The sequence below is a fragment of the Lemur catta genome, chromosome 17, assembly GCF_020740605.2.
Source record: "Lemur catta isolate mLemCat1 chromosome 17, mLemCat1.pri, whole genome shotgun sequence".
NCBI lineage: Eukaryota > Metazoa > Chordata > Mammalia > Primates > Lemuridae > Lemur > Lemur catta.
The window spans coordinates 23,330,703-23,342,920 of record NC_059144.1 but is presented as its reverse complement, the minus strand read 5'-3'; the positions used below and the strand labels follow the sequence as shown (position 1 = coordinate 23,342,920).

General features: G+C 35.4%; 1 protein-coding gene across 3 annotated transcripts in view; it reads left to right on the top strand.

Annotated features, from left to right (window-relative positions):
• ITCH (itchy E3 ubiquitin protein ligase) overlaps positions 1–12,218 on the top strand; it is a 113,262-nt gene that overhangs the window by 92,326 nt on the left and 8,718 nt on the right. For all 3 annotated transcript variants that reach the window (XM_045528776.1, XM_045528777.1, XM_045528778.1), the window contains 7 exons: positions 670–758; positions 2,577–2,736; positions 2,923–3,056; positions 3,382–3,522; positions 9,776–9,896; positions 10,349–10,453; positions 10,972–11,068. In XM_045528776.1, the coding sequence (XP_045384732.1) occupies positions 670–758; positions 2,577–2,736; positions 2,923–3,056; positions 3,382–3,522; positions 9,776–9,896; positions 10,349–10,453; positions 10,972–11,068 (847 nt within the window). The remainder of the gene's footprint in view (positions 1–669; positions 759–2,576; positions 2,737–2,922; positions 3,057–3,381; positions 3,523–9,775; positions 9,897–10,348; positions 10,454–10,971; positions 11,069–12,218) is intronic.

Below are 12,218 nucleotides of genomic sequence, written 5' to 3'. Positions count from 1 at the left end.
AGGCCCTTGCATTTTTTTCCTAAGAGTAATATATATAATGTTGTACTGACCCAATTTTGGTCAAATAATTAGTTTTACAGAGGGGAAATCCAAATCATCTATCCATTGTAGCTCAATGTTACTATCATTCAAATATGAAGATGATCCTATGAACCACCCATAGTGACTAAACCCAAAATTTGAGTAGTTTTTCTAAGTATTTATATGTTGCTACTAAGAATGAATTTTCATAGTTAACTGTGTTCTCTCTGCAGCCACTGACTTTCATTTCTAGGTTAGCCAGTTAGCTATTGTGTGTATCTTTGACTGTGAACCAAACCTAATCAAACCAAAAAAAACACAAAAAACACCACTTCTTTGACCATGCCCACAGTTACTCTGTGCTTCAAGCAATTTATGTAAGCAAGTCTATAAATCAACAGTAACATCATTAAAAATAAAATTGCATGTGTAAAAAGTATATAGAAATATAGATATGCATAATACATATATAAAATATTATGAACTTTAGTGTATTTTCTGCATGTATGGTTTTGACTAGACCATAAACATCATTCTGTGTTATGGGGGATTTAAGTTACCTATAATGAAGGAGATGTCAAACCTGGAAGTGGTAGCTAGTGTTTTAACAACTGCTTTTGCCAATTCTTTCACTTTATTGTTTTGTAGATAATGAGCTTCAATCCCCAAGATCTGCGAAGACGTTTGTGGGTGATTTTTCCAGGAGAAGAAGGTTTAGATTATGGAGGTGTAGCAAGGTAGTGATAATATGAATACTCAGAACTTAGTTCCTTTCTTCCAAAGGTACCATTGCACTTTGCTTGCAAGTATTATTTTCTCAATCTTATAGTTTAGGAAAATGAAATATAGCAAATTATTATACCTTTATTGTGCTATAGCTGCAGAATTCAACAAACATTAATATAGCGCTTTCTCTCTAATGTACTGCTACTTGATTTCACCTACATCGCTCATTTAATCGTCAGGATGACCCTGTAAGATAAAATTTTATGGATGGTGAAGAGGTTTAGAGACTCACCTAGGCACATAATAAGTTGTAGAGCCTAGATTCAAGCTTTGTATCATCTAACCAGTAACCAGTGTTCAGTAAACCACCTCATATCTGTCCATAGAGCACACAGGCTCTGTAGTGATCAGGTCATTTTATGTACCACAGATCCATTATACAGATAATAGTCATTCATGTCCTAACTAAGATTAATATATCATGAGATAGAAGGCTTTATAGGTTTGCAATGTGTTGGTTTAATTAAAAAAGGTGGCTTTATAAAATAGGAGTTGAAAGTCTTAATTCTACTTTCTTTTTCATATTGGAGCTTTTAATCAAACCCTAGAAGATAGCCTTTAGCAAGAAATTCCTTTGCTTATTCCATAACAGTATTTCACACGAGGTTATAAATTTGCAAAGCAGTGGCAGTGTGTAAAGGCAAGGACTTTGGAGTCAAGACTGGATTGGACTTTTTTTCTACCCTCAATAATGTGACCTGGGGTAAATATTTTCATCTGTAGAATAAGAATAATAATACCTACCTTCCTAGGATTATTGTGAAGAGTAGAAATACTGTTTATTAATGACCTAGTCCAGAGGCTGATTCTTGTGTGCTCAATAACTGGTAGCTACATTTTAGTAGTTATTTATATTGTGTTTCCAAGTTCAAATAAAACTATTTCAAAATGTATGACGTAATCACAGATAACTGACAAATTAGAATAATAAAATTGAGTAGAAACTTTTAATTTTTGTTCAAGTTAGAGATAATTCAGAAGGAAGACAATCATTCATTCTTAATCAGAAAATCAACTAGCAATGTTAAAGTATACGCAGCATTACCACCAGAGGCCATGAACTAACAGGAAAAGAGATCTAGGATATGAGCTGTGATACCACACGTATTGCTCCAGATCTACTCTGTCAGACCTACCCACATTACATAGTTTTAGTAACCATAATCTTATGTTAATAGGGGTTCATATTTTCACGGCATTTGAATTAGAGCTTCTCAGAGCATTTTTCTAGTAAATGAGTGGCGAGAATTAAGTGCTTTATAGCTTCTGTGAAATTGGAAGGTTTTTCATATTCATCTAAGATATAGGGGAGTAATAGCAGTTTGGTGGGGATCATTATGGGACTTAGTAATAGATGGAATAGTAGACTCATTTCCACCGCTCTAATCACATTGGTCATTAGTGAATTTTAAATTTGCCTATGTATAGTATTTCATCTATTCTAAGACTAACATTTTCATATTTTAATGTCTCTGAAATTGGGATGATTATCACAAGTATAGTTGGAAAAAATTTTAGTGGTTCATCAAATAAATAAAGGTGAAATAATGTCTTAGATTCCTTGAAATATAGTAATGAGCAGTGCATAACTATCATCTCTGTAAAATAGATAGGAGTTTGAACAGAAGCAGTAAAAAAACCACCATGAGATTAGAAAACTGTCACCAGCTGAGAATTGTAGAGTCCTGAGAACTTCGTAGCACTGCTTTTTTATTTTTTGTTGTGGTTACTTGCAAGATTTTTCATCCTAAATTTTCTTTTGATTTCAGAGAATGGTTCTTTCTTTTGTCACATGAAGTCTTGAACCCAATGTATTGCCTGTTTGAATATGCAGGGAAGGATAACTACTGCTTGCAGATAAACCCTGCTTCTTACATCAATCCAGATCACCTGAAATATTTTCGTTTTATAGGCAGGTTTATTGCCATGGTAAGTGCAGACAGAGAACTGTGCATTTACTTTGCTAATTCAGCAATACTAAGTTTTCTCCTATGTGCCATAACAGATCTTATATATGACAGGGAAGTTTTTTTAAGTGAAGAATTCATCTAACATTTTGAAATAAAATGACTGTTACACAATTATCCTAAATGGTATTGTTTCCCTTTTTCATAGGCTCTGTTCCATGGGAAATTTATAGATACAGGTTTTTCTTTACCATTCTATAAGCGTATCTTGAACAAACCTGTTGGTCTCAAGGATTTAGAATCTATTGATCCAGAATTTTACAATTCTCTCATCTGGGTTAAGTAAGTTTCTGTTTCCATTTAGTTTACTAAAATACAGTTTATATGCTTTCATTATGGTATTGGTAACTTATCCAAACTGTAAACATGTAATTGATTTATTCAATTTAAATGATGTGTACATCACACCATGTCTTATTATTTAATATGATAAATTTTATAGAAATGTACCCAAGATATCTTATGCAATAATATGATAACCTTAGAGCACAATCTTCCAATTTCTTCTTATTTTGGTGTCATAGGTTAATTTAAGAACATAGTTTAAACTTTAAGATTATGATTGCATTGGTGGATATAACAAATATTGCTAATTTCATTTGTACAGAGAAAATAACATTGAGGAATGTGGTTTGGAAATGTACTTCTCCGTCGATAAAGAAATTCTAGGTGAAATTAAGAGTCATGATTTGAAACCCAATGGTGGTAATATTCTTGTAACAGAAGAAAATAAAGAGGAATACATCAGGTGAGAGAGTGCTTCTTTTGACGTAGTTTTACCTTTCTGTGGGACTATAGCATGTTGATAGTTGCCTATTAGGACTAATGTACAATATCTCAAAAAAATATTTGTCTTTGTACTTAACATCCTATGTAGACAGTTATTTCTCATTTCTAAAAATAGTATTTTTAATAAGTGTGAGGTTTTTTTTGTTTGTTTGTTTTTTATGAGATAGGATCTTGCTCTGTAGCCCAGGCTGAAGTGCATTGGTGTCATCATAGCTCTCTGTAACCTCGAACTCCTGGCCCCAAACAATCCTCCCACCGCAGCCTCCCAGAATGTTTGGATTACAGGCATGAGCCAATGTGCCTGGCCTAAAAAGTATTTTTAAAAGTTTTAAGGGCAGAAGTCATGCTGGATCACTCTTTTAAATACGAATTCTGTAACCAGTATGCCATATAACATGTCATTAAAAAGAATCTCGGCCGGGCGCGGTGGCTCACGCCTGTAATCCTAGCACTCTGGGAGGCCGAGGTGGGTGGATAGCTCGAGGTCAGGAGTTCAAGACCAGCCTGAGCAAGAGCAAGACCCCATCTCTACTAAAAATAGAAAGAAATTATCTGGCCAACTATAATATATATATTTAAAAAAAAAATTAGCCGGGCATGGTGGCGCATGCCTGTAGTCCCAGCTACTCAGGAGGCTGAGGCAGTAGGATTGCTTAAGCCCAGGAGTGTGAGGTTGCTGTGAGCTAGGCTGACGCCATGGCACTCACTCTAGCCAGGGCAACAAAGCAACACTCTGTCTCAAAAAAAAAAAAAAAAAAAAGAATCTCAAATTTATATGTAGATGTTATGGGGACTATTACAAGATCAGGTAAAATTTATAAATAAAATGATAGTTTATAGTGTATCTTCTCTAATTCTTTGAATTGGTTCATACTTCTAGTCTCAAGAGTCACTAGTTCATTCTTCTTAACGGCAATTCTGTCCAGTCAGGGTTAAATTTAGCATATCTGCTGATTAAGCTGCAGTTTTTCTGAGTTTCTTGCCTGGATTTCCCTCCAAAATTAAAACTATACTATATGACACAGTGGACAGCCACTATTTGTTGGTAAATAATCTATCCTTTTAAAAATTTAATTAATTTAAAATATCCTCTTAAAATTTCATTTTTGTTAATTCTTTGTGCAGTTTTTTTTATTATGGTATGTCTAGATTTTGTTATATATCTAGAATAACTGGAGAAGAAATGATTCAAGATTTAGGTAAATAAGAAATGTATTACATTCCTCAGTAGTTTTGTTGTTGCTAATATAACATTTTCAGATAATGGATAGCAAAAAAGGTTTTTATATCTTACAGGTTTGCTCAAAATTTCAGAGTTATTGGGGTTTTTAAAAAATATTTTTAAAGAAGTATAATTAGAGTAAAATATACAGATTTTAAGTGTACAGTTTGAATTTTGATAAATGTGTTTATCAGTCTAAATGTGAGCATTTTAAAGGTAGAATAGTGCTAGATCACTCTTCTAAATGGCAGTTCTATAAACACTATTCTGTATGACATCATGTCCATGTAAACAGGACTCAAATCTAATTATGGAATATTCTTTTTCCTTCTTGCCCCCCCCCCATAAGGGGGCAATACCGTACACATCTCTCTTGCCCTGGTCCAGAAGCAACCAGTTCTATTTAGTTTTAGTTCTATAACTATGTCTCATCTTGAATTTCCTAAAGTGAGATTGTATAGTATATACTCTTGTATATGGCTTTTTGTGTCTGGTTTTTTCTTCTACTCAGTGTTTGTAAGATTCAGCCATGTTGTGTATATCATCAGTATTTTTTTCCTTACTGTTGCTGAGAAGTATTCAATTCTGTTTATATATCAAAATTTGTTTATCCATTCTCTTATTGATAGGCATTTGGGTTGTTTTCCAGTTTGGAGATATGATGAATAAAGCTGCTATGAACACTCTTGATGAGTCTTTTTGTGGGTGTATTTCTCTTGAATAAATACTGATGGGTCTTAGCATAGGTATTTAACTTTATTAGAAGCTTTTCAACAGTTTCCCAAAGTGATTGTGCCATTGTACAGTCCTAGTAGCAATATTTGAGAGTTGCTTCACATTCTTGCCAACTCAGTATTGTTGGTAGTATCTCATGGTGGTTTTAATTTCCATTTCTCCTTTGACAAATGGTGTTGGAGTACCTTTTTGTGTGCATATTGATTTTGTAGCTCTTCTTTTGTGATGTGTCTATTCAGATCTTTTGTGCATTTTATAATTGAGTTGCCTTTTGTCTTTTTATTGTCTGTAGTTCTTTTTTTTGTTTTTTTTTTTTGTTGTTGTTGTTGTTTTTTAAGAGGTAAGTCTCACTGTGTTGCTCAGGCTGGCCTTGAACTCCTGGCCTCATGTGATCCTCCTGAGTAGCTGGGACTACAGGTGCACATCACCATGCCCTGCTTAATTGTAGGAATTCTTTATATGTTCTGGATCAATGATTTTAATCCTTGATTTTCTAATATAGGCATTTAAAGCTATAAATTTCCAACTAAGTACTACTTTAGCTACATTCCACAAATTTCAGTATGTTGCATTTTTCATTATGATTCAGTTCAGAATATTTTCTAATGTCCCTTACAGTTTCTTCTTTGATCCTTAAGTTATTTAGAAGTATAATATTTAGGCCAGCTGCAGGGGCTCACACCCGTAATTCCAGCACTTTGGGAGGCTACGGTGGGATGATCACTTGAGACCAGGAATACAAGACCAGCCTGAGGAACATAGCAAGACCACATCTCTGCAAAATATTTTTAAAATAGATGGGTGTGGTGGTACATGCTTGTAGTCCTAGCTACTAGGGAGGCTGAGGCAGGAGGATTGGTTGAGCCCAGGAGTTCAAGGCTGCAGTGGCTATGATCACACCACTGCACTCAAGCAGCCTGGGTGACAGTGAAATCCTGTGTCTTAAAAAATAAATAAATAAATAGTAGTAGTAGTATACTGTTTAATTTCCAAATATCTGAGGATTTTCCAAACATGTTTCTATTTTCTAATCCAATTCTGTTGTGCTCAGGGAACATTCTCTGTATTATTTCAGTGATTGTAAATGTTTTGATACTTGTGTTTATAACCCAACCCATGGTCTATTTTGTGCACTTGAAAATGTATATATTGCCATTATTCGGTTAGTGTTCTATAAATGTCAGTTAGATCAAGTTGGTTGATAGTGTTAAGGTTTTCTATATCCTTACTCGTTTTTTTATCTAGTCTATCAAATGTGTGAGGAATATTCTGAAATCATTGTGGGACTGTCTACAGACCAGGGCTCATCGGTGGGCTTTCCCAGGTTCCCTAAAACCCAGGGGGGTCTGGCCTATGCACCAGGGCCTATCTGTGGAATGTTTGAGGTTCCCTACATTCCAAAGGGGACTGGCCTAGAGACAGGGCTCATCTGTGGTCTGTCCCAGGTTCCCTAAATCCTTGGGGAGGGACAGCCGTACACACCAGAGCTCATCTGTGGTCTGTCCCAGGTTCTCTAAATCCCTGGGTGGACTGTCTATAGACCACGGCTGATATGTGGGATATCCCAGGTTCCCTATGGAATATTCTTTTTTTTTTTTTTTTTGAGACAGAGTCTCGCACTGTTGCCCGGGCTAGAGTGAGTGCCATGGCGTCAGCCTAGCTCACAGCAACCTCAAACTCCTGGGCTTAAGCTGATCCTACTGCCTCAGCCTCCCAAGTAGCTGGGACTACAGTCATGCGCCACTATGCCCGGCTAATTTTTTCTATATATATTTTTAGTTGGCCAGATAATTTCTTTCTATTTTTAGTAGAGACGGGGGTCTCACTCTTGCTCAGGCTGGTCTCGAACTCCTGACCTCAAGCGATCCACCTGCCTCGGCCTCCCAGAGTGCTAGGATTACAGGTGTGAGCCACCGCACCTGGCCAGGAATATTCTTAAATTATAAATATGTCTGTTCTTTCAGTCTTATTTTTTGCTTCATTTATTTTGAATGCTTATTTGATGAGTTGACTCTATGGAACATCATTCTTTATTTCTGGTAGTATCCCTTGTCCTGAAGTCTGCTTTTTAAAGATTACATATCCACTGCAACTTTGTAGTGATTAGTAAATGTACGGTATATCTTCCTCTGTCCTTTTACTTTCTATCTCTGTCATTGTATTTAGAAGTGTTTCTCATAAACAGCATATTCTTAGGTCTTATTATTTTTATCCAGTCTGATAATCCCTACTTTATAATTGGAATGTTTAGTACATTTATATTTAATGACATCACTAATGTGGTTGGAGTTAAGTCTAACCATTACTATTTGTTTCTTATTTTTCCCAGCATCCTCTGTCCCTTCATTCCTGCCTTCTTTGAATTAATAGACTCATTTTTACTTTTTAAAAAAAAAAAGTCAAGGCCGGGCGCGGTGGCTCACGCCTGTAATCCTAGCTCTGGGAGGCCGAGGCGGGTGGATCGCTCGAGGTCAGGAGTTCGAGACCAGCCTGAGCAAGAGTGAGACCCCGTCTCTACTAAAAATAGAAAGAAATTATCTGGCCAACTAAAAATATACATACAAAAAAATTAGCCGGGCATGGTGGCTCATGCCTGTAGTCCCAGCTACTCGGGAGGCTGAGGCAGTAGGATCGCTTAAGCCCAGGAGTCTGAGGTTGCTGTGAGCTAGGCTGATGCCACGGCACTCACTCTAGCCCGGGCAACAAAGTGAGACTCTGTCTCAAAAAAAAAAAAAAAAAAAAAAAAGTCTTCTGTTGGTTTCTTTAGCTATACCTCTTTGTTAAACTTTTCTAGTGGTGATTCTAATGATTATAATAATATGCATCTTTAACATATCCCTGTCTACCTAAATTTAACATTATACTACTTCTTGTACAATATTATAAGGGTCATAATACTATAATTCCATTTATCTCACTCCAGCCATTTTTGTCATATTGTGCTGTGCTCTTATTGTCATATTTTTTCTACATGTTATAAATCTCATAATACTTTACTGTTATTCTTGCTTTAAGTAATCAATAGATTTTTATAAGGAAATCATGAAAAAATTATCTTTTATTTTTACTCACATTACCATTTCTAGTACTCTTCATTTCTTCCCATAGATCTATTTTTCCATCTAGGATCATTTCCCTTTAGCTTTAAAAACTTTCTTTACCATTTCTCATAGAGTGCATCTACTGGTGATAAATTTTCTCAGCTTTTATGTGAAAACATCTTTATTTCACATTCATTTTTTGAAGGATATTTTTACTAGATTTAGAATTCTAGGATTATAGAATAATGATATGTTTATGTTTTTATGGTTTATGTTTTTCAAAAGAATCTTCATTTTCTACGGACATATACTGAAATATTTGTTTAAAATGAAATTATAGGCCGGGCACAGTGGCTCACGCCTGTAATCCTAGCACTATGGAAGGCTGAGGCAGGAGGATTGCTTGAGCTCAGGAGTTCGAGACCAGCCTGAGCAAGAGCAAGACCCCGTCTCTACTAAAAATAGAAAGAAATTAGCCAGACAACTAAAAATATATAGAAAAAATTAGCCAGGCATGGTGGCGCATGCCTATAGTCTCAGCTACTCAGGAGCTAGAGGCAAAAGGATCGATTGAGCCCAGGAGTTTGAGGTTTCTGTGAGCTAGGCTGATGCCACAGCACTCTAGCCCAGACAACAGAGTGAGACTCTGTCTCAAAAAAATAAAATAAAATAAAATAATAAAATAAAATTATAGGCTGGGTACACTGGTTCATGCCTATAATCTTAGCACTTTGGGAGGCCAAGGCGGAGGATCACTTGAGACTGGGAGTCTCAGACCAGGAGTTTGATACCGGATTGAGCAAGAGCGAGACCTTATCTCTACAAAAAATAGAAAAATTAGCCGGGCATGGGGGCACATGCCTGTAGTCCCAGCTACTTGAGAGGTTGAGGCAGGAGAATTGCTCAAGCCCAGGAGTTTGAGGTTGCAGTGAGCTATGATGACATCATTGCACTCTAGCCCAGGTGACACAGAGCAAGACCCTGTCTCTAAAATTAATTAAATAATTAAATGAAATGAAATTATATGATACCTCAAGTGTGAGTAGGGGCATAATTGAAATAAAATTGGCATTGTGATACGTGTATAAGGAGTTCATTATACACTAGTATATACTTGAGCTTTTTCATAGTAAGTTTCTTAATTTTATTTTTATACTTAGAATTTAAAGGTAAAATCTAAAATTCCTAATAGCTTTTTTATATTTATTTGCCAGAATGGTAGCTGAATGGAGGTTATCTCGAGGTGTTGAAGAACAGACACAAGCTTTCTTTGAGGGCTTTAATGAAATTCTTCCCCAGCAGTATTTGCAATACTTTGATGCAAAGGAATTAGAGGTAATGAGATTTCCTTCATTCCCCTGCAGCATAATAGTAAACAATGCCTTCAGATGTCTTCTTTCAACTCACTTTCCCATCTTTCCAGTTGCAGTAGTATTTTTTTGCTAGCAAGTTGTTTTGAAGCATCCCCAGTGGCTATAGAAAACCATAATTTATCCAAAGGTAAAAGAAGAGTATTACCATCCCCCCCAAAAAATAGTATTACTGTTAGGGCTTCTCTACAATTGAGTGACTTATTTCCCTGAATATGTGTATATATATGACATCATACATGGAATTTTGCCTTCATGAGTAATGTAGATATAATTCTTGATGTACAGTTTACAAACCAAAGCCTGCTGATTAATTTGTTTTTATAAACTGTGTTTAATGTTAGTCTTTCCTTATCTATGGCTAACATTTTTTGTATAGTTACCTAAAGAAACAATTTGTCTTTTTCATCCCTAAAGGTCCTTTTATGTGGAATGCAAGAGATTGATTTGAACGACTGGCAAAGACATGCCATCTACCGTCATTACACACGGACAAGCAAACAAATCATGTGGTTTTGGCAGGTTTGTTTCTAAATTTATTTCTATTGCTATAATTTCTTAGAATTTGCTTACCACATTTGGAAAGGAGTTACAGAACAAGATTGTATCAGTGTGTATCAATCAAAACCAGCCCAAGCAAGAGACCCTGTCTCTGCTAAAAATAGAAATATCAGCTGGGCTCAGTGGTGTGCACCTGTAGTCCCAGCTACTTGGGAGGCTGAGACAGATCCAGGGAGAAAGGAGGTGCTGCCCTGGAAGAGCTGATCTTGAAACTGCATGACTAGGGAGCTCTCAGGCCCAGACCACTCTTCTTTTTCTATCTCCCTTTAAAGATGCGGTCCTAAGAATTATTTAGGGGAAGGTGTGTGGGGCTTTGAGAAACATGGAAATGCCCCCTCCGTGTTGTTGGGTAAAGTAATTATCTAGTGCAGTGGACACAACAGGTTTCTTTATGATTTGAAATGATCGTTTTTCTTTCTTTTTTAATTTGATGAATGTAATATATGACTTATATATCTCTTTAAATGTGCTTTTAACAGTTTGTTAAAGAAATAGATAATGAGAAGAGAATGAGACTTCTGCAGTTTGTAACTGGAACATGCCGATTGCCAGTAGGAGGATTTGCTGATCTCATGGGTATGTATACAGGGTCATTTTTCCTATACAGAAAATTATTTATCACACTACTTTACATACATGTGTATACAGCTTATCAGAAACAGCAAAGACAAAGATAACCATTTTCTTAACTAGTCCCAGTTACTCTGCATTTGTATAAACTTTTAAATCATTTTGTAGTCCTTCTGTAGAAATTTTTAATGCTCGGGCTGAAACCCACAGTTTAACTCAGTAGGATAACAGTCTTTATATAAATCTTTTCATTCAGGCCAGGTGCCATGGCTCACGCTTGTAATCCTAGCATTCTGGGAGGCCGAGGTGGGAGGATCGCTTGAGGTCAGGAGTTCTTTAATTTAGTGGTTCTTGACCTTACCAGATCCAGTATCCCATTTTCATTAATAAATATTTATAATATATGTCATTTAATATTCTGATTTTTAGATGAAATAACCTATCTATAATCTCCAAAGAATACATATTCATAGCACTGACTGTAATATAAAGGAGAAATTTTTTAAAAATGATTTATAATGAAATAATATGTATTTCAATACATGTATATTTAGATATAACTATGTTAGAAGATATAATTAAGTAGCCAGATACTTATTCTTACTTACAAGAAAAGGTTTGGATTTAAGAGATCAGAAGCCATTCTGAATAAGCAGCATTGGAAAATGAAAGAACAGATGAAAAAGATAAGAAATAATTGAAAAATATATGATAAGAAAAAGAAGGAAATAACCTAAATAATGTAAGGACAATATACCTGCCAAAATTATTTATAGATTGTCAAAGTGGAGAAGAATGATGTAGATCTTAAAAGTATAGTATGAAAACATCTCCTTTCATGAGTTCCCACTACAGACCAAGGTCTGAGTGGGACCACATTTGAAAGGTGGGTGAAAATAGGAACATACGGGTAAGAGTCTACATAGCAGTTGTATGGTTTAGGTACATTGTCAAAGTAAGATTGAAAACAACAAACTAAAAATAATTTCATTATATAATTTTTATAACTAGAGTTCTTATTGTTTCATAAAATTTTAGCAAGCAGTCTGGATCATAGTAACAGACATTTGTAAAATAGTCTTAATGAAATCCACTAAAATTTCTTTCATATGTCTGCTATTAAAATATTTGATTCTAAATCTGTTAGAAGCAATTC